General features: G+C 33.5%; 1 protein-coding gene across 3 annotated transcripts in view; it reads left to right on the top strand.

Annotated features, from left to right (window-relative positions):
- MAP3K7 (mitogen-activated protein kinase kinase kinase 7) overlaps nt 1-26508 on the top strand; it is a 69330-nt gene extending 42822 nt beyond the window's left edge. Inside the window, exons 12-17 of one of the 3 annotated variants that reach the window (XR_015555225.1) lie at nt 4019-4083; nt 16033-16138; nt 20696-20757; nt 21458-21573; nt 23399-24179; nt 24975-26508. Coding sequence is in view for 1 of the 3 variants with exons in the window: in XM_014781116.2 (XP_014636602.2) it covers nt 4019-4083; nt 16033-16138; nt 20696-20757; nt 21458-21573; nt 23399-23579 (530 nt within the window). In the remaining 2 variants the exon portion in view is untranslated. Of the gene's footprint in view, nt 1-4018; nt 4084-16032; nt 16139-20695; nt 20758-21457; nt 21574-23398; nt 24385-24958 lie in introns of those variants that run through there. The other 2 variants (XR_015555226.1, XM_014781116.2) reach the window with 2 other exon arrangements.
- The last annotated feature ends 470 nt before the right edge of the window (nt 26509-26978 follow it).

Raw genomic sequence — 26978 nt, 5'->3', positions numbered from 1 at the left:
AGTGCTTGATTTCATTTTAAACATTTGAAAATTCTCTCATCTATTCCATAGATAAGCGTTGCCTTACTGTGCTTCTTTCTGAGAACCTTGAACAGTGGTGCTTTAGTATACCTTTTGTTATTTCTAAGCCTAAAATAATATGGCATAACATTTTAGAGTGACAGAATGCTTTCACCAAAGAGAATTTTCTGTCTTACATACTGTTTTTAAGGATATGATAAGGAAAATTGAATATGCAAATATTTCGAGTCAGTCTTATTGAAAGATATAAAATATTTTTGCCCAGGTCTCTGAAGAGCCTGAATTTAATTGATATTTATTATTTGTAATATTATTAAAGCTGAAAAGAAACTTCAGGTGTCTTTATGATTTCAGCTGCATTTAGATCTCTTAACTGAGAAAAATTGAGTGAATATTCACTTTTAATTCCAGTCAGGGACATTTAGCTCTATTGTATATTGGTTGTTTAAAGAGTATGATAAGTAGTTAAGTAGAATAAGTACCAAACACGTTTAACAGAAAAGTAAATGGGTAGTCAAGTTTCTAATACTTACGTGTTGTTGTCCTCCTTCAGAAGTTTCAAGTGTCTTAGTTAATTGGCAAACAGATGGGGGACAGTAAGGGCTTTATAGAATGCTGGACAGCTGGGAGCTGAGATCTGTTCAGAGACACCTGGGCACTATTTTGCTTTCTCTATCAGGAAAAGAATATAACCTTTCTAATACTATATTGGGTTCAAGCACCAGTAGATACTAATGTTTGTAAACATGTCTTTAAGTACATAAATTATTAGTGCAATTTTTCCCCACTAAATAGTGCAGTGCCAGTATGAAGAGACTGAGATAGAGAGAATTGAGCTTTTCTAGATCTGACAAGTTCTGCCTTGCACAGATGCTGTCATTAGCAGTTGTAAATCTTTGGTTAGGGATGCTGAGGCCCAAAGAGAACTATGCTGAGATACACTGTACCTGCTTCTGCCATGTGTAGCCACCTCACCTTCAATAAAATCTGTATTTGTAGCTAATTAAATAGAGAAGTTCATCTAACCTTACAGAGAATATTTAGTAGTCTCTTTCCACTATATTGTAGTCTGTCAGGATCACTTTTTTTAATCTAAAAAATTGAACTCTAACTGAATAAAGCTGGTTTATTAGAAAGCAAAACTCATCAATAATAATTGCTTTCCTTTGGTAGAGGAAAAAAAAAAAATACTCTGAAGGGCCTTTCTAAGGAATGATCCAGAATATGTTGAAATTAGTAAAGGAGTATGAAATTTGTAGCAGCCTAAGTGAGAACATAGATTTTTAAATTACATATTCAGTTTACCATGAAGCAGTGATACAGTACTGCAGTGTGTAGTGCTGTACAAATTTTTTAAATCTTGTGTATTTTACACATGAAGAGAACAGTGTCCTATAATTTTTAATATTCAAAACTTAGGAATCTCAAAATTTCCAGCATTTTGGTTAAAAGATGTCTCCAGGAAAATGGAGTGTTGATTTTTTACATGAAGAGAGTCTTCTGGAAGTTTGGAAAATAGAAAAATAAAAGTAGTTAAGGTAAGGAAAACTATGAGCTTACTTAAACCAATAAGAAAAACCACAGGAGTGACTGTCTGGGACCTAAGCCAGCAATATCTGGAGGGACTCCGTGTTCAAAGACCAGCTCAGGAAATGAATTGTACTTAGAAGAGCAGCTTTTTGAAGATCTAGATTTTGTTTTTGTGGCATTATTGTAAAATCAACTGAATTGACCTATAACTGCTATTCTAACCACACTTTCTTTTTTTAGGAGGTGGAAGGGTAGGATAGGCTAGAGATGTAGTGTATTTCTTTTGTTGCTCTTACTTAGAAAAGTTATTCTAAAAAATATTTATTCTCTGTCATAAGTCATGGAAGTTCCAGAATTCATTATAGAATGAAATACTTGGAACATTATTTGCAGGTTTCAGGTCCCGTGATTAGGCATCTATTGACATCATATTTCCCCTCATTTCTACTTCTTTTTTCATTTATACTACCATGTGTAACATAGGTATGCACATATCCAAGAACCATGAAAAAATGTAAAATAAGTGAGTTTCTAAATTAGTATTTAGCTGCAAAAAAATTCAGAATCAGTCTAAATGTACTGAAAACACACCCAGTAATTTTCATTTGCAATAATAGGAATTCGATTTTTTTTACATTCATATTTCTAAATTATGACTTAAAACTTAATATTGGAGCAACAAGTATTTGTTGATTGCAATCCTTTTTTGCTTATCTGAACTGTTTGCCAGATGGTTTCTGCCATGGTTATGCTAATTAAAATGCATTGCCTAATATTGCTTGCTTTGACTCATGCTGTAGCTTGAAGATTTCTCATTTTATGGCATTTGTTAACTTTCAGCTCTTCTTTACCCTACTTCCTTAAAAGTTTTTACTCCCCTTTCCTCCTACCCCCACCTAGATTTGAGTTTGTTTTTGTTGTTATTGCAATGGTGATGTAATGATTTTTAGACACATGTGCTGGGTGGTTCCTCAGATTCACAAATGTTGCTAATCTGAAAAGAGAATTCCAGACACTTTTACAAGCCTCTCTCATCGAAGCTAATTTTAGAATGATTGTGTTGAATGAAATGTGCCTAAAATTGCTGATTAGTCATGGTGGTGGAGATCCTTTTTATCCTTGGGAAACAGGGATGGTTAAAAGTTTTCACAAAAGTATCTTAGTGTGCCTGATTCAATAAATGTGCAGTTTGTTGTTATGTTAATTTGTAATCAAAAGTTGGAACTGGGAATAAAATGAAATTTGAAGTAAATTTAAGATTATGCAAAGAATTCTAAAACATAGCTTAAAATGAAAAAGAGAGATGATGTCTTACACTTTCAAGGGTGGATATAAATTTGAGTTGTTATATTCACTACACATATTATTGCATTAAACATTATTATTCTGTTGTAAGGTCCTTTTAGTTTATGTGCAAAATAATAATGGAGTCACATGGGTTAAGATGCTAAATTATTTTGCTGATTGGTTTAAAATAAGATACTCAGGATTGTGGAAATATAAAGTTTTAAGAATGAATTCTTTCTGCTAATCGGGCCACAGCTATTAGAGTGCGTGTTCTGAGTGCTACCCACTAGTTGAGAAATTACATAATATAACTTTAAGAGTCAAAAGAATTTTGAGTATTGTGTCAGCTGTTACTCATACTATTTTGATGTTTTCTTTTAGACAGCTGATCTCCCATCTTAGAAGATAATGTGTAAACAGCCCTATTCCCAAATAAAAATGCTGAGTGAAGCTATTGCTTAATTCATTCTATTTTGCTGAAGACTTATATTTGTAGAATTCTTTCATAAACTGATTTTTAAATTAAATTATTATTGGCATAGAAGTTCCTAAAGCAGGATTAACACTATAGCCCATTTCTGCAAGCTGTGTATTTGAGAATGGAATGAGAGTCATTCATCTCCAGTAGGAAATTGAGAATTGTTTTTCACAAATACTGAATTACTAGATTCTGACAAAGACTAATGGGATTGAGTAAGTGTGACTTGGTATAATAAATTTAAGCCTAAACATTCTTTTAGGCCCTGAAATGAACCAACGTACTACTGTTGGTTAAACTCAGTCATGTCTTACAATCTGCTAGCTGTCTTTCTGTAGAAACTGTAACGTAAGGCCCTTGAAATAGATGCCGTCATCAGCCCCAGCCCCCAAGCATTCATCTATTTAAATGCATGACAGAAGATGGTGGAAGAGAGTCCAGCAGCTATTCGTGTGGTAGGGGCGGTTATTGTATTAGGACATACTTTGTTGTAGGCCAGCAACTTGTGAGTTAAAAGACTGCAGCTGTTTCTCTTCCTTTCCTTATCTTTTTTTTTTTTTTTTAATAAACTCATTCTTTTTCCTACAAACATTTCGTGTAGATCCAAGGAGCAACAAATTCCAACTTCCTACTGTAGTAATTAACACCCTTATTGTCTGTTTGAATAAATTTCTGTATTTTACTTTTTTTATTTTTTAAAAGGCAACGGACAGCCAAGACGTAGATCCATCCAAGACTTGACTGTTACTGGAACAGAACCTAGCCAGGTAAGACTTAACATTCAAGTTCTCTGTCTTTGAAGAATAATAATGGGCAGAAATCAAGAATTAAGTATAATTTATATAATCAGCAAAATTAGTTTCATGAGTTGACCTAATATTATGATAGAGAAGTTCATTGGCACTTGAACTTAAATACTTAGAAAAAAATGATAGATGCTATTATTAATTTATCTTGAAGGATAATTTATGGAAATTTGATTAATTCAGTAGTGCTCTGTGTATGTTATGTGGTTTTTATAAATGCTTTAATAAGGAAGTATTCAATTTTGTAATTTAACTATTTGTCATTATTATTATCTCTAAGGTGAATCATTAGTGTTGTCTCCTTTTAACTAATGAGGGGAATAAATATTTCCCAAATACAGTGTCACTTCTCTGGGATCACATAGGTACTGACATACCTGGAGGACTCTAACATCATTTAATTTGTCATATCCACTGGCTTTATATTTTTGTGAAATATTCTTAAGACAATATTTACTAAGCAGATGGATAAACTCTAGAAAGACTTCTACCCCAGTTTTTAAGGTTTTCATTCTTCATCTTTGTATTTCTGGTTACTCTTCTAAACTCCCCTGATCTCCTTACCACTGCTTCTTTGTAGATGATCCAGACAGTGCCAAAATTTATGCCATTACTGACTAGTACAGAGTTTTAACTAACCAAGTATATAAAAGTAGCAGCTCAGTCGTTGTTTCTTTTCTGTTATTCAGATTAATAAACTTGATGTATGTAATTTATATCATATTCTTAAAATGAATGAGAACTAATTATGAGGTGTCAATTTGTTTTCAGTTGTGCTGAAATAAATAAATTTTATGAGCGCAGCATGCATCTGAAGTAATAAAAATTCTGGTCCATATTCATGTCAAATTATAGGATTATATATTATAAACAGTGTGATTTAATTTATGGGAAAATGTATTAGTACTTTCATCCTAGAAAGGTGGTTTTATTATTATCTCATTTTTATAACATACTTTAAATTTTAGAAATTCTTTGTAGTCGTGAATAAAAACTTGAAAGCCCTTTATAGCCATCACTTAACTAACTTAACTAACAAAAGCCACTTGAGATATTTAAATGATAAATATCCTTGATCTTCATTTATATTGGGAAATATTTTTATTTCTCACAGTGCCTATACACACTCAAACACACGCATATATACACGTACATACATAAAATATATATATACACATTAATTTATTATGTTTTATGATATTAAGTGACCTTAAATCTTGATTTCATTTATTTAATAACAGTTGTTTTCAGTAATCTGCTTTTGAGAGACCCCAGAACTTTTGAATGAAGTTTCCCACTTTCTCCCCCTCAAATACTTAAAGCATTAACAGGGCATTTAGTAACAGTTTGACATCTGGTATTTGCTTTGATTCCTTAGAGGCTTGATGAGCTCAACCTTTTTAACCCTCTTTACTGTTGCCCTTGATATTCCAGTTATGAGAACCTCTAGCCAAGTGTTTTCCTAGGAATGAGAAGCTTGCTCTAAGACAAGTCAGGGGCATCTGCCAGGGCGAATGCTTATAGTTTAGGACTGACCTCACCATACCAAGCCTTACTTATTTCCTCTCAAGTTCTCTGTTGAGATTATGAATGTTACCATTTTCATTTACAATACCCTCAGGTAGTAAAACACTGGAACTGAGGCAGGCTATGGTTGTGGGACAGTCATTTGTATGAATTGTCATGGACTACTCCAAAAGATCTGGAGTCAGGGGGAGTTTGATATGGTAGTAAAACCTGTTCTAAAATGGGTGATATATAGCCATTGTATAGCTGGTTCTTAAAATTGATCCATTCTGTCAAAATTACTTAAGCGTTACAAACTTAAAATAACCAGTTTGTGATGAGAATGGCAAACAGTAATTCTAATGTACTATGAAAACATTTTCCCCCAAAAATGTTACGATAAATGACCATTAAATCTTTTTAATTACTCATAAAAATAACATTCATTATTTGAAGAAAAAAGGTGTACACAATATGGATTTTCAAAATTGAAAATGTAGTTCTTTTTAAAGTCTGGCTACGCAATAATTAGCCAGCCCTGGTAGTCTAGTGGTTAAGATTCGGTGCTCTGACCACCGTGGCCTGGGTTCGTTTCCCAGTCAGGGACCACACCACCCATGTGTCAGTTGTCATACTGTGGCAGCTGCATATTGTCATGATGCTGAAAGCTATGCCACTGGTATTTTAAATACCAGCAGGGTCACCCATGGTGGACAGGTTTCAGCAGAGCTTCTAGACTAAGACAAACTAGGAAGGAGGACCTGGCCACCCACTTCTGAAAAATTGGCCGTGAAAACCCCATGAATAGCAGCAGAGCATTGTTGCATATAGTGTCAGAAGGTGAGAAGATGGTGGAAAAGACAGGGCAGGATGCTGTTCTGTTGTACACAGGGTCACTAGGAGCCAGAATCAACTCAGCAGCACCAACAACAAAAGCACTGATTAAACAGATGCGTGGAGGATTTTTGTTTGTTTATTTTGGCCATGGAAATTGATAAAGAGCATGTAGGAAAGAATTTGCCCACCCAGTACAATCATCAGAGGAAGAGAGAGAACTTAGTAATAAAATTTAACATTACATCTCATAGAGGAAAGTGAACTGACCAGAGTTTGTACTTTGGCTCCTGATTCACGACTGATCTTAATAAAATCACTTAGACTTTCCATCAGCAAACTAAAATTAAATTGGTTGTTTTTATATTGCCATCTCTATTGAAAGGAATAGTGAATGAAGCAAGCTTCTTAATTAAAAGTAGTTGTGTAAAAGATTGTATCCTCACAACATGCAACTCACTTTTAAATTAATTAATTCAGGTTTTTATTAATTCAGGAATCTTATTAAGCACATGTAATGAATAGATACTTTGAAAATATACTGAGAAAGAAAAAAGCAGCCCAGGATGCTTCTTGGTGTCCAGGAAATGATCTGACACTGAGGCCTCAGTGTGTTAGAAGGAGGACATAAACAATTTCTCAGAATGCCAGAAGACAAGATTACGCTGAGACCGTGATAAAATAAGATGAAACAAGACCATTTTATAATATTGTCTAAGCACAGACCAAAAAATGTCACTGTGCCACCCACAAAATACCAAACATTGCCCTCTCCCGCCTGATGTGAGTGGCTGCTGCCTCTTTACCAATTGCAGCTTTATCCTCGCTCTGCTCTGCCCTCCCTGTAGAATTGCCTCTGCTTTCTGACAGTAGCCAATCTAGAGTGAACCCCCCCTTTCTTGGAGCCTCCCTAAAATCACTCAACAAAAGCCCAAATCCTATAATAAGCTCTTTCTAAAACTCTCCTACTGAGACACCCCAAAGTGCCCCATGGTGGGTGTTCATTCTGCTTCACTGCAATGAATATTAAACCCAGCTCATCCCATTACAGATGTGTTCTTGGTGATCTTTGAATGGGGGGCATTGACAATACCAAGATGGCACAGTCCTCAAGGAGCTTATTTGGGCAGATCAGACGTATGCCCACATCAATTAGAGAACTACAGTAATAATAGCTGCCATTTATTTATTGTACACCAACTTTATGCCAGTCAGGCCTTTAATATATGTTATTTAAGTCTTAACTCTATAAATTTGATACTTTTTATTTTCCTCATTTTGTAGATAGATCAACTGAGGGTTAGGGAAACTCACCTAAGTCTTTTACTTCCCTTACATTGCCAGTAATTGCTGTAACCAAGTTTTGAATCCAGATCTGATTCCAAAGCACACAAACTCAACACTCCATCATTCCATCTTGCATATAAAACCAAATGTAATGCATGCTAAAGTAATCCTAGATCTCTTCAGTTTCAAGTGTTTTGGCTTCTGATTGTATCATCATTAATTATTTAATATAGTTTTATATATTAAATTAAGTTAAATATATATAATTATTTAATTAATATAGTTTTCAGTGATGGTGAGTTTTAGCTGTATCATATTGTTGAGCAAGGCTAACCCACCTTGATAATAAATTTCTACAGATGACTGCACAAATTTATTTTTTTTACAGCTGAGTGAGCCTTTCTATGTTTCACTGAAATGATACCTTCTCGTGTATGCCTACATACCCCTTCTGGAATTGTATCCAGTATAGATCTATTTTCAGGATTTCTCTTGGCGGGGGCTGCAGTCAATGAAAGGCACAACTGCAAGATGATGCAATTATGATTATTTAGAGAACTAGACATACTACTGTATTTCTATATGGACTTTAGAATTTACTTTTACTAGGCAGATATGTGGCTTTGGGAAAGTTCCTTAATTTCCCTGAGCTTCAGCAACCTTATCTCCCAGTGGGGACCAAAACACCCACCCCTTGGGGTTCTTATGTGAAAGTACCAGACATACAGTAGATGCTTAATACATGTTGTATGCCTGCCTCTTCATCCTGTTCCTCCCAGGCTCTTACCACTTTCCTGCTCTCCTTATAGTGTATTACTGTCTGAAAATAAAACAAAAATCGCACTTGGAAAGAAGTAAATCCATTGGCATTCTATTCTTTCTGTATCATAAGAGAAGCTTCTGTCAGAGATCATGAAGAGTATTTGCCTTAAAGGCCTTTTATCACCTATCAAGAGATGTATTATTATACATTGCTGTTATTTATTTAAGGGATATAATTTATTATACTACTTTTGTTCATCCTCAATCTGCACCTCCTGTAGTGTAAATAATTTTCTGTTAAAGCTCTAAGTCAGTTTTAAATAATTTCTGGTTCGTAGTATACCTTTCTTTTGGAGAATTTAAAGACCATATAAGAATAATAAAATTCTTAAATTTCCTTGTAATGAGCTATAATGAAGCTAGAAATAGATTGAGCCTATAGCTTCAGATTAGAAAGAATGTTTTCAATACACCCCGACATGTATAGATTTAATGGAATTATCTGTGACTGTCATAATGGAGGAAGTACCCTTTGATACCCATTTCTTTTTAATATTTACATTATTCAAATGTTACTTGAGCAAGAATATCATGTAAATCAACATTTAATCTCTGTGTTTTGTGCTTGTATAATTTTAGCAACTAAGACAATTTCTGAGGGTTTTAAATAGCTTTTAAATGTCAGTCTAAATAGTAGCACTCCCCATAAATTCTTGACTTATGAAAATATCTTCCCAGTCTTTCAGGTGAGACATAAAAAGCAAAGCTTTATTTTTGTCTGAAAATAACTCCCAATTCCTTTTTTTTTTTTTAAAGATTTTATTTATTCAGTTTTTTCCCCCCAAAGCCCCAGTAGATAGTTGTATGTCATAGGTTCACATCCTTCTAGTTGCTGTACGTGGGACTCGGCCTCGCGTTGGACGGAGAAGTGGTGCCTCGGGGCGCTCCCGGGATCCGAACCCGGGCCGCCAGCATCAGAGCGTGCACACTTAACCGCTAAGCCATGGAGCCGGCCCATTTTTTTTTTTTTTTTAAAGATTTTTTCCCAATTCCTTTTTACAAATATAAAGTTCTCTTCAAAGTCCAGTTCGGGTTCACGGCTACTCATGATAATTCACTCCTGTGGTTTAAATTTGGCTTAGTATTCTTTTGCGGCCTTAAGTTACTGTGGCATTTCTGTACTCTCATAACCACTTTCTTATCCAATCCTTGTGGTAAGTCAAGTTTCTCTATATCCTTAAACTTTGCAGTTTATATGAGAATAGAATAAAGTAATTATAAATGTCTTGAAGGAAGGAGCAACCTAAATGAGTTTTAATAGTTTGAGAGCATTTATGGCCATCAGAATTTTACCAGTGATTTTTTAAAATAGCTACTGTAAAAGAAGACTTCTTTTCTAATAGGTTGTAAACACTAACATAAATTTAACCCACAAACTAGTTTGATTTTTGCTTTAATTGTCAAGTATTACCTGTTTCTCTTACTAATGTCTTGTATTTTTCAAGCATTCAAAAATTAGTTATGGCTTGTTTTTAAGTATTTCTTAAGTTTTTCTCTACAAATGTGTTAGCATTTGTATATGCTAATGTTACATAATGAATAACATAATGAATGTTATTCATTGAAATACCAATTCCTTGAAATATAAAGACTTAGTTAATTTATGGATTTAAATTTAACTCATTATAACTTTCTTATACCTTTAAAGAAAGACTAGTTTTGAAACTTGACCTAGAAATATTAGCCTTATTTCTTAGTTTTATAGCTATAGGAAATCTCAAGTCAAACAAAGTGAGTGTACACATGAGGTACTAAGAGTTTCTTGGAAAGTAGAAAGTGAAAAGAAATAAGTAGCAAAGAATTCTCTTGGGAAGGATTTAAACTTAAGGAATACTATAATTCATATTAGGTCCAAATAGGATTATTTGTTTTAATATGACAAATGTTCAGTGGCCTTTTTTTTTTAATAGACAAAGTCCATTCTTATATTTTGTAAACCTAATTCTTAACTTGTACTGTATCTTGTTTAATTTCTCATAACTGGTATTGAGTCTCACATTACAAACACTTAGATTTATTTCTCCTCTTAAAATGTTAAAGTAATGGGCCGGCCCCGTGGCTTGGGGGTTAAGTGCACGCGCTCCGATGCTGGTGGCCCGGGTTCGGATCCCGAGCGCGCACCGAGGCACCACTTCTCCGTCCATCCTGAGGCCGAGTCCCACATACAGCAACTAGAAGGATGTGCAGCTATGACATACAACTATCTACTGGGGCTTTGGGGGGAAAAAATAAAAAAAAAAATGTTAAAGTAAGAATATTAGCATAAAATTACATTGACTCTGAAACACTTCTCTGCTAGCACTTGGAAGAAAAATTGTTCGTGATCTACAGTAGAAATTATAACTGTAGTCAAATCACTGTACTCTTCTTAAATCATCAAGACTTGCTTTCAGTTAAAGAAGGCTAAAAGGACTTGGGAATAATGTCATAATATCTGTACTTGTTTACTCAGGGTAACAGCATCCTAAAAGTAAGAGTTATGTATTTCATCACTCATTCTCTTTGGTGTGTATTCTTATTCTTCTTATATACAAAAAGTAAATAAGCCTAAGCACCAATCTTATATCTGAGTGCCAGCAGCTTATGTTACTATTTTATTCAATGAGTATTTATTATGTGGTTGTTGTATATTCAGCAATTTCCTGAATCCTGGGGAGTACAATATAAAAGTACACATGGTCTCTGCCCTTAGGAGATTATAATGATTTTGAGGAATCACAAACTTTGCGAGTAATATAAAGCATTTCCAGCTCAAGTTGAGGTTTATGTAGAAATGGACTATAAATATAGTCAAAGCTCAAAGGAGAAAAATGTCTTTGTGACAGAGTTTAGTCACTGAACATGTTTTATGAAAGAACTGTGATTTTGATCTAGAAAAGGAATTGTTAGGAGCTGGAAGTCTACTCATATATTCTCATCTTATATTTACAACAACCTAATTATTTGCCATTTAGTGAGCATTTTTATTGTGTCAGGACACTTGAGGTACATTATTTCATTTGATTTTTACAACCTGATGAGATAGATAATACTATCATTGTTTTACTATTGAGTTTTAGAAATTAAATAACTTACCTAACCAGAGACTCAAACTCTGGGTCATATTGTCTCCAAGGCCTGACTTCTTAACTATTACTTCTCATCCATACTTGGTAAATGAGGAGCCGAAGGCTCAGAAAGGCTGAGTTACTTGTTCAAGTTCACACGGCTATAAATGGCAGAACTGAGATTGAAAGCCAGGTCTCCAAAGTGTTAGACTAAATCATGTGAATATGCTGATATTGGACTGTTTTTGACCTATAAAAATGGTAGTTTTATGCAGTTCAGTTTCATACATGCTCTTTGCATTACACCATATCATCCTTGAATGAATATGGGGTCGTGATTAAAAGCAGGAAGGGAAATTAGGGCTTAAAGAATTGTCAGAGCAGAGATGATCTAGAGAGGTAAGGTGAACCTGCCCCTGGAGGGTCAGGAATGCTAGGGTGAGAATTTCAGAACTGATCCAATAACAACCAATAAATCAACATTTTGTGTTCTGCACACTGCTAGACACTCCTTGCCCTCAAACACAGGGTCTGGCTTTGTGCACAAAGAACCAGGGATGTAGCAAGAATGAGCACATAATGTTGAAGGGAACCTGAGTTGAGCCTTACAGTTTGGAGAGGAATTAACAAGGAGGAGAGAAGAACAGAATGAGCATCGTGATATACAGGGCACCTTTGTAAGGGTGGTGTGAATGAACTAAGGTTTTGGAAAGACCAATTTGATATGGAGTTTAAAATTGTTTATAATATAGAAAAGCTTTTGGAATTTCTGAAGCAATTTCAATAGTTACCCAAGATGAAAGTAATATTCCATCAGTTTTTCTTCAAAATTATTTTATGATTTTATCTCTGAAAGTGTTATGAAAGTCCCCGTCACTGTTTAGTATCCTCAATCCATTGTGAGTTTTCAAGGCGTAAAATCAGAATTTTAGCACTAGACGGAACACTAAAAGTCATTACATCCCTAACCCAGCCCCAAACCCTCTCCAGATAAAGAAAGCAAGACTTGGAGTAACTAAATCAGATGTTACACCACAATTAGAATTCACATCTGCTCATTTCTATGCAAGGGTACTTTCCACTCCTATATTGCCTCTCATTTTACTTTATACAGTCTTTAGTTTGAGTGTTTCTGTGTTTACATATTGAAACTAGACATAAGATTCTTTATGAATTTATATATTTTTTATGTTTTACATTATAAAACTCCATATTCTTTTTTGAGTCTCCTATTTTGTATATTCAGTAACAGTTCAAGAAAAAAGCTGCTTTAAAAGAAATTCTTATGAAATCCATTTAGTTTATATGTCCTTTGAGAATTTTTAATATATGAAATATTAATACATAGACAAGAATATGTGTAATATGTAAGGTATGAAACCTGATAATAAAATGAACACTCATGAACCCGCAACGCAACTTAAGAAATGGAACATGATCAATTCCTGTGAGTTTTCCTGTGTAATCCTCACCTGTGGCCTCCTTGTCATCCTCACGCCAGCCCACAATGCCATTTTCTATCATATTATCACATTTCTAGACTTTTTTTAAATACCCTTTATCTGTCTAAGAAATTCTCTTCTCTTAAATGGAATTTAAGTTTATTAAATGTATGTTTTGTAAGTGGATGTTAAGTTTTGTCAAATACTTTTTATGTGTCTGTTGAGGTTTTTCTCCTAAATTTAATCTGTTAATGTGATGAACTGGATTAATAGAATTCCTGATGTCAAGTGACCTTTGCATTTGTAGGAGAACCTCCACTTTTTAAATGACTTTTATTGCTTTTACACTGTTAAATTCCATTTGCTAATATAATTTTTAGGACTTTTGACTTTTGCATCTATTTTCATAGGTGAATTTGGCTAGTAGTTTTTCTTATACTGTCCTTATTTATTGATCAAGTTTTACTGCCTTCACAGGATGAGTCAGGAAGGTTTCTTCTTTTTTCTAGAATAATTTCTTTATGATGGAAAATGTCACTTTCTTGAATGTTTGATAGAACTCACCTGTAAAACCCTCTGGGCTTGGTATTTTCTATAATGTATATATACAAAGTTAGGTAATTTATGTATTTTTTGGAATTTGTCTACTTCATTTTAAGTTTTTTTTTTAGCTTACTAAACACAAAATTTTTATAGTATTGTCTCATTCTTTTGTTTCTTTTTGAGAAGCTTATAGCCTGGTTCTTTTTCTAACTATGTAAGTTAAATCCCTAGCTTGTAAATTATGACTGCTTGTGGTTTTTTCATATAAATACTTAGAATTAAATATTTTTCCCTAAATGCCTCTTTAGTTGCATCCCACAAGTTTTAGCATGATTCATGTTAACATTCGGTTCAAATAATTTCTAATTTCCATTTTGTTTTCTTTGAGTTATTTAGAAGTGTTTTTAAATGTCTAAACATATGGGATTTTTAAGGTTAATTTTGAATCAGTACAAAAAGATGAGGTTTATATGATATGAAATTTTTTTAACTTTTTTGAGATTTGCTTTATAGCTTAGTACATGATCAATTTTCGTAAATATTCAATGGATGTGTGAAAAGAATGCATAGTCTCCAATTTTTAGGCATAGGCTTCATATATATTTTTAGATCAAGCATGCTTTTATGGAGTTCAGGTTTTACTGTGTGCATGTTTTGTTCTTTGGTCTGCTATTATATATCATTTACAGAGAAGTATTAAAATATCTCACTGTGGTAGTGAATGTGTCCCTTTCTCTTTGCAGTTTTATTATCTGTTTGGAAGCTATGTATAGGTACCGCATATACATTTTGAATTGTTATATTCTGAATTAAATCACTTATCATTATATCTCTTTCTATAATAACTTTTTTTGCCCTAAAACGTATTTGCTCTGATATTAATATAGCTACACACCTTTATTTTGGGTAGTTTTTGCCTGGCTATCTTTTTTCATCCTTTAGCTTTCTGTTTTCTCTCTCTCTGTGAATTAGATATGTCTCTTAGAAACAGCCTGACAATCTGACTTTTTAAATATCTTAACTGGAGAGTTTAATCTCTTTACATTTATTATGGTTACTGAGAAATTTGCTCTCTCTTATTTTATGCTTTCTCTTATTTCTCTTATTTCTCCTTTTTTCCCTTCCTTTGAATTGAATAAATATATTTCTCTTTCCATTATTGTTCTGACTTGGCAGTTATATATATTGTTACTTTTAGTAATTACCTGTGAAATTTTAACACTCATGCCCAACCTAAAGTTAATATCTTTACCCTCATCCTGAACAATATAAGGATTTTTAAATCGATGCTCCTCTTGCTTATGCTGTTATTCAGATTTTAGTACCATCTTATTTACTTGTTTGGTAATTCTGTAAATTAGTTGTTATTTCCATTGGTTAATATTGTCAGTATTCAGATTTGTCCTTATGTTTACCAGTATTCCTGACTGCAACTTGGCCCTTCCATCAGGGAAAAATTTTTCCTCTCCTGGAAGTGCATACTTTAGAAATTCTTATGGTAAGAGTCTTATGGATGGTAGACTCAGTTTTTGCTCATCTGAAAATGTTATTTTGACCTCATTCACATTTTTGTTGGCTAAACAGTTCTACATTAGCAGTTATTTTCTTTTAACAGTTTGAAGATATTCCACTGTCTTCTCTCTTGCCTTGTTGCTCTTGAGACTCTAACTGGTATTATTTTGTGGATAATCTGTGTTTTCTCTCTGACTGCTTTTTACTATCTTCTATTTGTCTTTGTTTTCTAGAATTTGATAATAATATGCCCTATGTTTAATTTAATATTGTAGATTTTCTCTTATTTTTTCTGCTTGGGATTTGTTGTATCTTCCGTCAATTCTGGAAATTTTTTATGGCTTCACAGTAGATATATTTTCTCCCCTCCATCCAGAGCTACTATGAAAACAGACAAATTTACTTGCTATCTACTTTTGTAGGATAGATTTTTTTTCATAGTTCCCTCTTCCCCTGAAAGTGAAGCCTTTCTTGGGCTTCAGCTTTAAGCAAGTCTTACTCCCATCCTGCGAAGGCGCAGACTTCATGCCTGTTCCTCTGAGTGCGGCAGGCAGTCAAAACAAAAGCTATAGGTCGTTGGTGTTCAGTTGAAATTCCCCGGGCTAGCAGCTTAGGTACTTGCTAGACTCATGATCCTGTTTTATGTCTGGTTTCAGAGTGTTTCTCTTACTTTCTTGCAAGCTCATCAATGTTTAAGAGGTACTGTGTATGAATTCATATAAACTTGTTATATATGTGTGTATATTTTATATATATATGTATATACACACACAATCTTTTTAGAGGATTTATTTTTTTGCAAGAGTGTTTCAAGATCTCTACTGATAGAAATGGAAGTCTGTCCTTTGCCTTATAATGGAAATTTTCTCTTATCATTTTTTTTAATAAAAATCACCATTTGTCTCTTCTTCCTACAGGTGAGCAGTAGGTCATCCAGTCCTAGCGTCCGAATGATCACTACCTCAGGACCAACCTCAGAAAAGCCAGCTCGAAGTCATCCATGGACCCCTGATGATTCCACGGGTGACCAGTCTATTTCCTCATTATAGTTGTGAAGTTGAATTCATCGTGTTTATTTTCATTTTGTTTTGTTATTACTCTGATTTTTAAAAAGGCAGGCAGTGTACAGTAGTTTAGATTTTCATATTAATAGATCAAATATTTAGCAATAAACTTACAAATGTCTTTTTGAGTACTGAGACAGAGACCACCTTGCCCTCTGTATTTTTTTTCTCCCAGATGCTAAACATATGTTTTGAAGAAGGTTTGTTTTGGGGTTTTTCCAGATAGGAACATATTGTATTTTTGATACTTCAGTCTGTGATTTTCCTATTATGATCCATACAACTGGATGACAGCAGTAAAGTCATTATCTTTTAAATAACTAAGATCAGCAGAATGGTAAAAATAATCATCTTCATTGCAGTCTTTTATTTTAAAAATACAAGATATCATGTATTTTAGTGAGAAAAAAATTTCTCACCATTGACCTTCTGAATCATTTTTAACTGATAGGGAGACCTCATGTCAGTTGTATAAATATTCTATTAAATAGCCTTTAAAAAGCCTGTTAAGAGTTGTTAAAACTCCCTCACATAAATAACTAGATAGTCAAAATATTAGTGTTAAAATCTCGTGATGGGGTCTGGCCCCGTGGTGTGGTGGTTAAGTTCACGAGCTCCACTTCAGCGGCCTGGGTTTGTGGGTTTGGATCCTGGATGTGGACCTACACCACTCATCAGCCATGCTACAGCGGCAACCCACATACAAAATAGAGGAAGACTGGCGCGGATATTAGCTCAGAGCTAATCTTCCTCAAGCCAAAAAAAGAGGAAGATTGGCAACAGATGTTAGCTCAGGGTGAATCTTCCTCAGCAAAAAAAAAAAAATCTAGTGATGGAGAAGTTTTATTATGGGCAAGCAGGAAATTATGTGCATAGTGGAATTAACTTTTCCTTGGCATTCAGAGAATACCCTGGTAAATACTCATCAGTATGCTTCTATAAAAATTGTTATTTATATGTTATTATGTCAGAGAGGGAAAGATGAGCTCTTAGACCTTGGAAAATTAAACCATTTGGAATTTTATATAAGATCAACTATGTTATTAATAGCAGCAATTAAATTGAAATTGAAAAGTCAGCTTTCTGTTTTTACAAACTAAAATACTGCTTACAAGTATTTATAGATATTTGGCATGGTTTAGTCAAGTTCATAATTTAATTTAAAAAATTAATTGGGTAGCTTTTCTCTGTGTCGTTAAGATAGAACTATGTTTAGCCACGGGTGTACTCTCTAGTTTTAGTAAGTTTAAATTTAGTGGTGGCAAAAACGCCTCTGAGTTTCACCCCTAGCACAGCCCAACCTAGGATTGTCCAGAACATTCACCACTGCTCAGAACATGTGTAGCATTCATCATGACGTGCTTCTCCTCAGAGGAAGACAGGGAAATGCTCTTGACAGATTTGATCACTAACCGTCAGGTACCATCAGCTCTTTTTGGTTCTTAAACCCTCTGGTGAGGGAGTATTCACTCTGACATTACAGCATTTGCCTAGACCTGGTACTCAACTTGGCAGGGCCTCCTGACTTCAGCCTAGGCTAATCTAGACGTGCCATTAACATGTGGCAGATTGTGAATTCATGAGGGTAAAATCAGAATTCTCTTATGTGCCTCTCTGTTAACTGCTGTGTTTCCACTTTATGTGTTCTCCCACCCTTCCAACCCCCATCTCACTTTTTCTTTTCTGGGACCTAAAATACCACCAAATATTGATAGCTAGAAACCATACCTAGGTCCAGGTTGCAATATCAATTGGATTTTGTCTTTGCCTTGAAATATATTGCAAATATGTGGTTATGATTTTTAAAAAATTTTGAATGTAATCTTAGAATCTGATGTTCTGGTTTAAGTTTATAATTCACGAAGTTCAGCTTTGCACTATTTCTAAGAAAAGTATTGATAATCAAGCTAATAGAATAAATTACAGGGAAGAGATAGGTAAAGGCTTTGTCTTTGAAGGCCCACAGACTCAGGAAAAAATTACAAGTGTATATGTAGGTTAAAACACCTAATTAATTCGATTTTTTTAATTTAAAAGGGGATCGGTTTCTGTATATTTTCAGAGAAAAATAAAGAGCATAACGACTTAATAATCATAGCACATAGTAAGTGCTCTTGGGTTTCTATTTATCATATAGTGTGAGGATAAAGAAAGGCATCCATAGCCAAGCGCAGCTAGTGAGAGAGATGCCTAGACCCAGTAGAGGGAGCTGCAGAAGGGAAAACCTCGCTAAAGAGTTTCTCCTGTGCTTGGTACTTTGCTTAGAGAGAAGTGTGAGACATGGCCCATTGCTTACAACCTGATTAGAGTCATAATACTAACACATTAAAAGTAAACTCATCATGCTATATAATAAACTACTAAATTTGCAGTACAAGCTGAGTGCTTTAATAGTTAAGAGAGAAATCAGTTAGATAAGACCAGGCATAGTCTACAACTTTTTCGTAAAATAGTGAGACTTTTCTTTAGTCATAAAGCAGAAAGAAGACAGCATTCCACATGAAGGGAACACATACTTAGAGAATATGAGATGGTTATAAGTATTGTGTTTGAGGGGCCAGAAAAGATATTGCACCTGATTTAACCAAACAAATGTGAGTCTCAACATTCAGGAAAACAGGTTCGATTTGATTAGCAATTGAAACATTAGGAAAAAAAACTTCCATGGAATAACCTTGCTATCCTCTGATCACTTATTGCTATTAGAGACTAAAAGCTAAATTTCAGTTAAAGTGTAATTGAGAAAGTGAAATCTCACTCTGTGGTTTTAGAGAAAAAATGAAATTCAGTAAAGACCTTAAATCCCCACCACCAGAGGGCTTTAATTGTTTGAATAGCATAATCCTTGGACTTTTTTTCCACCCCCAGAATGCTGTGAAACAGTGATACTTAATTCTGAAATACATATCGGGTACAGGGTACTGATTTAATAAGATATCAAATATCAGAGATTTAAGCAAGAGTAATAGGAGTGGAAATGTTAAATTGAAAAAACTCTTTCAAGACACTTAATTTTTCCTATAAAGTCAGAGGAAAATCATTTTTAATCAAATTTAATTTTATGGAAAGTAGTGTTCCATGGGAGCATAGTTTGCAACTACTGTTGTGGGTGAGAATAACAAATTAAGTGTATTTCTTATTTAACCATTTCAGAAAAACATTTATGTTAGTATATGATTTTAGAGTTAGTAAGGCTCTACTGGGCAATACTACTCGTTCTTTCTTTATTGCACTTCAGTATTTAATAAACATTACTTTTTCAATCTGAAATACAAACTTAACTATTTAAAATTGCCCTTCCTTCCTAATTCTCCATTTAGTATTAATAACAATAACAGTAATAATAATAACCATCACCACTACATGTTGAGTGCTTACAATATGCCAGCATTGTATGGTGTTCCTTATATGCATTATCTCATTTGGTCTAATTTAGCTTAGCTTTTGGAGTTACTTGCAAGCACATTCTCAATGGCTTTAAAAAAAAAAAAAAACTAGAATGTCAGTCAACAATAAATTAAAAGGTTACTGAATCATCAAACTGTCTTAGTTTTTTATTGCATGAGATGCGGTACCTTGCTGTCCTGACCTTGCCTTTACGCACAACACTCTTTCAAGGAGTTACTTGTCAGAAAAAAGGCTGAACAACTCACTTGTTTAGCTCATTTATTCTCTACTAACAGTGGAAAAGCAACTGCTTCTGAAATAGAAAAGTCCACATTACTTCACATTATCCTGCCTGCTTCTGGAACTGTTGTACATAAATGTTAATGTTGGGAAGGGACCATCTCATGTTCCTTGTACAAGTTGTTATGGCAGTTTTACCCCTTTTGAAATACAAACAAAAGCTATCTATGCAAGTAATTTGATGAAATTGACTGGTTGTTTGAATTAACCCATTTAACTCTTTTGGGCATGACACTGAGCCACAGTTTCCATGTTGTTGGTATGTGTGATATACTCCCGTCAGTAACATCTCTCATATTCTGCAGTGATTCTCTTTACGAGAGGCAGAATAAGGAGCTCACACTAGAATCTATATAAATTGAAGATGACTCACTGGAAGAGAATGTATCTCTTGCTTTTCCCCTTTCCCTGTGAAGGAACACTTATGTTGCCAGAGTTGACACAACCTTATAGTAAAGTTAGCATGATCAGGGAAAGAAAGAGATGTGAGATTTGATTAGGTAGGGCAGTGAAGACTGAATTTAAAATATAAAGGTCTCGTATCACTGTTTTTGTTTTTAATTAAACAAGGGCTTACAAGCTTTAATATTACTCAGTTTATAGCCAACTTAAATTGTAAGTATGAGAGTATGGTTGCATTCTAATTATCTCTAGTAATTGGATATCCCGTTTACCTTTAGAATTCAAAAATAGACTTTTTTTATTACCAGTAGCATTAATTTTTATTTTACCTTAGGAAAAAAATACCAGCATTTCATGCATTCTTTCTTGCTTTTTGTTTACAATTATTTATGACAGAAAATAAATAAAATACATGCTTGAATTCCAGATACCAATGGATCGGATAACTCCATCCCAATGGCTTATCTTACACTGGATCACCAACTACAGGTAAAAGAGTACTTTTCAGTGAATGTTTACTTTTTCCTTAGAAAAATTTTAGAGAATTTATCTTTAAAGCTGACAGTTGTGTTCCTGTCATTGTATATTAGTGTATTTATGCTTTCAGTTGGCCTCCTTGAACTTTTTAAAATCAAGTTAAAATAAATGATTCTTTAAGTTAATCAGATGTAAAATTGGCAAAATCATATGTTCTTATTCTAACAGTGATCTTAAAATACTCCTATGTCTTTGCTTAAGACTGCCAAGAATAGCATTTTTGCTCTTTAATTTTAGTACATTAAAATATAAAACTCATATAAGCTCATTTCTACTTAATAGATTTTGTGATACATTGTCATGTTCATATTGACTGAAAATATAAGTAATGCACTTCAGTGTCTCCTCATGAGTATGAGAGCTATAAACATCTTTTGGTATAATACAGTCTGGCAACCTGAAATGTAAAACCAGAGGCCAAGAGTCATGGTTCTCTATCACTACGAAAGTGTTAAAACAAGTATAAATTTAAGTTCTGAGTTAACTCTGACAAAAGGACACTGAGATTTTCTAGGGCATAGTTGAACACTTATTTTTAAAAGGTCATTGCTTTAGTGCTATAAAAATATATCAGTCTCTGTCTTAACTCTCATCTTAGCTAGATATTGAGATTTGATTTAATTATGTTTTAACATTCCTGATTTATTTTCAGCCTTTAGCACCATGCCCAAACTCCAAAGAATCTATGGCAGTGTTTGAACAGCATTGTAAAATGGCACAAGAATATATGAAAGTTCAAACAGAAATTGCGTTGTTATTACAGAGAAAGTAAGTTATCTTTTATGAATAAAAATAAAAACACAGTAGTGTTTTGAGTTTAAAATATGTTAAAGTGCAATATTGTTTGAAGACGTGAAAACTATATAATTTTTAGAATTAATCATTAAACATATTTCTGACTTGGAGATTTTATGTATGTTCACATTTAAGTTTTAAGCACTCTGGCTATTTTTTGTACAAAGCTCAACCCGTTTGAGTGTATCGTATTGTATTAGTACTAAGGAAAATAAACTGGTACTACATAAACGTGTTTTATGTTCTCGGTATTTTAAAGTTAAAAGCTATTTAGATTTATTATCATAAAGATTTATTGTTTCCTTGGACAAAGGTAAAATAATTTGATTTACTAATGTTCAGTTGTGCTTTATCTTAGAAACATTTGTGTAGATATATGCCTTCCGAGTGTATGTTTAGGAGGGTAGAATTACTCATTAGAGGGCTTTATTTCATACCTGTGAGTGTTTTTCTGGGAAGTTTTATATTCAGATGTGTTTTTCTGAGAGTTATAGAGACGACCTTCCTCCCTTTTTTAAGAAATACAGTACAATTTCCATACTCCTTTATTTTCAATTTCTAAAAGAAAATACTTCGGTTTTCTTCAGCATGCGCCTCATGAAATTTTATACCTCTGAAGCTGATTTATGGTGATAACTAAAATGAAGTGTTGTAGGAAAAAAATCATGGCAACTAGATATATATACATAGTAATAGGATTCCCTCTATTAATTTGAATCTAAATAAATGAAAATTCGTGTTTTCTAAAGTAATTTCTGGAAAATTTTCTGTTTTTACTTCCAAAAAATGGAAAAAAATAGTTTCATCACAATTTACTGATACAGTGATTTAAATGAATTCAATTTAGTATCTTAAAGGTAAGGCTAGATAGGAAATAAATATTAGAGTCTGCACATTGTAGAACTGGTTATAGAACTGCTGGCACTCCATGTTAAAAAAAAAACTGTATTTCTTATTTCACATATTTAACCTACACTTTTTTCATGCTTTAATCATTTGAAGGGGGAGTTCTGTGCTGGAAAAGACAAATGGTAGATTGAGGGGATGTGAAAATTTTGACAGTTTTAATCAATTTTAAATACTTTAAATGAGAAATATTACTAGGAAATCTTTTTGAGGACTTTTCATTAATTATTCACTCATATCCAGTAGCTTTGCTTTAGAAGCTAATATTTAATATCCTCCAAATAAAAGAGACTTTAAAAAGTTTATCAGGCTAGAAAAGACTCTGGTGGTCTTTCCTGAAAATGTTTGCAAAAGTGAGTAGCTTCAAAGTGGTACTTTGTATTGTTCTCACTGTTTTAAAATAGGAAAGAGATTTAAGTTAATAGCATCTATTTTAATTAGCTTGCAAATGTTCTTTTAGCTACAACTTTGCACTATAGTTAAATAGGATTGTGACTTCAGAATATGAATATAAGTACATGAGTGTAAAAGTAGAATGTGAATGATAAAAACTTGTGTTATTTTCCTGTAGTCAGATAAAGCCCTTCCCAGCCTTTTTTCTTCCCTCCTACACAAAAAGGTTACCAAATAAAATTTTCTGAAACTTGTATTATGTTTCATCTGTTTTCACTCTTTGTCCAAGTACTGTTACTTATTTAAAAGATTATGATATTTGTTGGTTACATTAAAAGAGAAGATGATAGTTTCCATTTCAGCCCGTAATTATATTTGAGTAGTGTATAATGATAGACCCAGAATAAAAGTTCTAATTAATTGAGCTTTCATCATCGGCTATTTAAGTATGAATTTTTCCATCATGTATAATATTTTATTATGTGGTGGTTGTTTTTAGGCAAGAACTAGTTGCAGAACTGGACCAGGATGAAAAGGACCAGCAAAATACATCTCGTCTGGTACAGGAACATAAAAAGCTTTTAGATGAAAACAAAAGCCTTTCTACTTACTACCAGCAATGCAAAAAACAACTAGAGGTCATCAGAAGTCAGCAGCAGAAACGACAAGGCACTTCATGATTCTCTGGGACTGTTAAATTTGAAAATATGCAAAGAAAGACTTTTTTGTTTTTTTTTTTTTTAAGGAAAGACAAACCCTTATAATGACAATTCATGAGTGTTAGCTTTTTGGCGTGTTCTGAATGCCAACTGCCTATGTTTGCTGCATTTGTTTTATCGTTCATTTTCCTTTTCTCATGGTGGACATGCAATTCAACTGTCTCCTTGCATAATATGGGGGCATCTGTGACTTGAATAAGCAGCAGTTCTCAACTTCAGAACAGATGCAGTAAACCGCAGCTGTATATGCATGCTCATTGTGTGAAGGCTAGCCTAACAAAAACAGGGGTATCAAACTAGCTGCTATGTGCAAACATCGTCTTTTTTTTTCGAGGTGGAACCTCAAGAATGATTTTGTTCATGTATCTCATCTCAAAAAACGAATAATTTTTTTCCAAAATATGGTATATACCAAGTTAAAGACAGGGTATTATAGATCTAGAATAATTGGTGGTACATTATAGAAATGCAGAACCTTTAGGGATAGTTCAAAGTGAGTGCTTTGATGCCAGCATCCTTGGATCAGTACTGAACTTAGTTCCATCCATAAGATATTTAAAGGTAAGTGGCGGCTGCTGTATTTAATAAAAGCATATTTCATTAGACTAAAATTTGACTATAATACATTGAACAAAATGGAACCTTTTTTTTTAAGGTATAAAGATTTTTAATTCTGTGATTGCGTGTATATGTGTTGAAACTGTAAAGCTTTTATGACTCTAATATTATTGTCTCTTAAATGAAATTAAAAGGTAAATGAACGCAATCCAGCTTAAATGATCATTCCTTCCTGCAATGATTATTGGATTGTTTTCTGTATATTTGAAAAACTGAAGAGAAATAATGGAAAATGGAAATAATTGCTCCGGCTAATAGGCTTGGGCTTAGTTTTCTTTTACGATACCAAATAAAAAACCTGGCAGATCAGAAGTTAGTAAGGAAGTTAAAAAAGTAAATATAAATTCATCAAGTATTCTATTTATCAACAGTTAAATAATTGATTTTCCTTGCAAGCCCTTCCTAGAATGCCTGCTGCCTTTCAACACTTTTAAGGGAATTTCAACACTTATAAAGAGAAAATTTATATTGTTAACAATAACTTTGCTACCAACTTTGCAAATAAAAGTAATAATAAAACGTCATTGAAATAATAGACTATATAAGCTCTATTTTTTCAGTTGGTATTAAAATAAGTCACATTTTGATACCAGTGCAAGGTATCTTTTAAATAAAGATGTCATCAACCTCATTTTTATAGCATTAATGTTTTATGAAGAGAAAATTAAAAATGAAAGCATAATTGCTGTGATTATTAGAATTATATCATGATTGTATTGTAGTTTTGCTCTATTTCAGATAAGCAAGTTGATCTAAGAAGTTATCAAAACTATTCTTAAAAATACTAAAGCAGGTAACTTTTTCTTCCATTATTTTTCCCTCTTCCCACTGAATTTTATAATGTATTCCTTGTGTATACAAGCAATAAAGGTAAAGGGCAGTTTGTACTGAACTGTGTCATTTTTAGCTTCTTCAAAATCTATAATTAGACAGTTTCTGGAAAATAAATGTCTACCATCACTTCATTTAAGGAAAAGAAGTGTTATTATTCCCAAATAATTTGATCACCTAGCTGAAAGTGATATTGGGCTCAACATATTAATAGTAAGATAAAACTGGCACAGAAAATAACTGTAGACTGAGGAAAAGCGGAACTCATTCATAGCATGGCTGCTTGTGTGTACATCTGTCACTCCACCAAAAGGGACCCCTAGTCAGTGTTCAGAGACTTTTCTAATTATCTCAGAGCATGAGATAGCCAAGCATGGATACTAAGGCTTGACTTTTCCATTAGGGTTTAGTATTATAGATTTCAGATTTTATTTCTACTCATTAATTTTGCTATACATTACATACTTAAAGGAAAATTTTATTATTATTATTATTATTACATGCAATCACTTCATAAAAATATCCAAATAGGTAAATGAAAGAAAATCGTAGTTTTAAGTCATGGTGCCCAATGCAAAAAAGGCTGTTGCACACTTGCTTGTTTGTTTACAGTGAGTTCCTGGGGATCTTAGGTACTGTAGTTGTCCTGGACACTGAGTGCAGTTCAGCCTTACTTGATTTTTAAGTAGTTGTGTTGCCAAGCTCATACTTGTTAAGTCCTGATTATCCTTGATAATGGGAGAAAGGTAGCAGGGATAATCAAAATCCACAGTGTCCTCACCCTTCAAACAAAGATGTTAACAAGGAGCCAAATTTTTTGTTAATTCTGGTTTTACCATTTCTTCTAACCCTTGTTTTTTTTTGGTTGGAAATAGCAAACAGACAAGCAAGTGGCTAAAAGGTCGCAGTGTAAGAAATTCATGAACAATCCCTGAACAAGCCCTAATTACATTTTATTCTTGCCTCTGGGGAAAGAAAACAAAGCTTTTATCTAATCTAGAGGGAAATACTCCTCAGCAGTAAGAATAGCTTTTTTGAGTCAAATAAAAGTCAGTTAAGGATATTTACCTTATAGCAACACAACATAGTGAAGAGATATGTTTAAAAGTTGTTTACAAATGTTTGACTATTTTGCTGAAGTATTTTAGAGTATTGAATGTCTTTTTTTCTCCAAGTTTTTTTTATGTTCGTAGTTTCCTCTCCTGCCTGTAGCCAGAGATCATAGACCTTACCTGTGAAATTTTGTTTCTTTCTGTAAGTGTATGTGGTTTTCAGCAGTCAGCTCCTCTCTTCAAATGGTAGGAAGTTCTGCTTCTGTCATTCAGAACATTTTATGTAAAATGATGTAATGCAGAAATCCTTGTGCATACTGTATAATTGAAGGAAGCTTTTTAGATTTATTTTTGTTTGTAATAAAATTCAGATTGTTATTCTAAACTTATTCATAAAAATGGTGATTGATTTATATCAGCAAACGAGCTGTGAGTAGTTCCGCCCCAGCAGCATGTTTACCTTACACAAAATAGAATAAAAACTGAGAAGTCAGTATTCTCTAATACTCAACACTGTTGTAACATAATCATGCTTTTTGAGAGGCTGGGTGATTGGCCAGTTAATGTATCTCCTGCAGTTCAAATTTTTGGTTAAATGGGTGCTCCTCACAATTTCGGTGAATCCTATTTGTATGAAGTACAACATGGCATACATTGCTAAGTGATTCTTCTCATTAGAAAACTGATTTCTTCTAGTATATCTAAGTTACATTAAGTATTGCATTCCTTTATAAACCCACCAGCCCCCCCACCGACACATGCGCACACACGCGCACACACAGATTCTTATAAACTCTACCTTCATTAGTAAATCAATCAATCCATTCACTCATTCCTTTAACGAATATTTATTCAGCAC

This window comes from Ceratotherium simum, chromosome 19 (assembly GCF_057802395.1).
Source record: "Ceratotherium simum simum isolate JZ-2026a chromosome 19, ASM5780239v1, whole genome shotgun sequence".
Lineage (NCBI taxonomy): Eukaryota > Metazoa > Chordata > Mammalia > Perissodactyla > Rhinocerotidae > Ceratotherium > Ceratotherium simum.
Note: the sequence above shows the minus strand (reverse complement) of the source record. Positions and strands in the feature narration are given on the sequence as shown.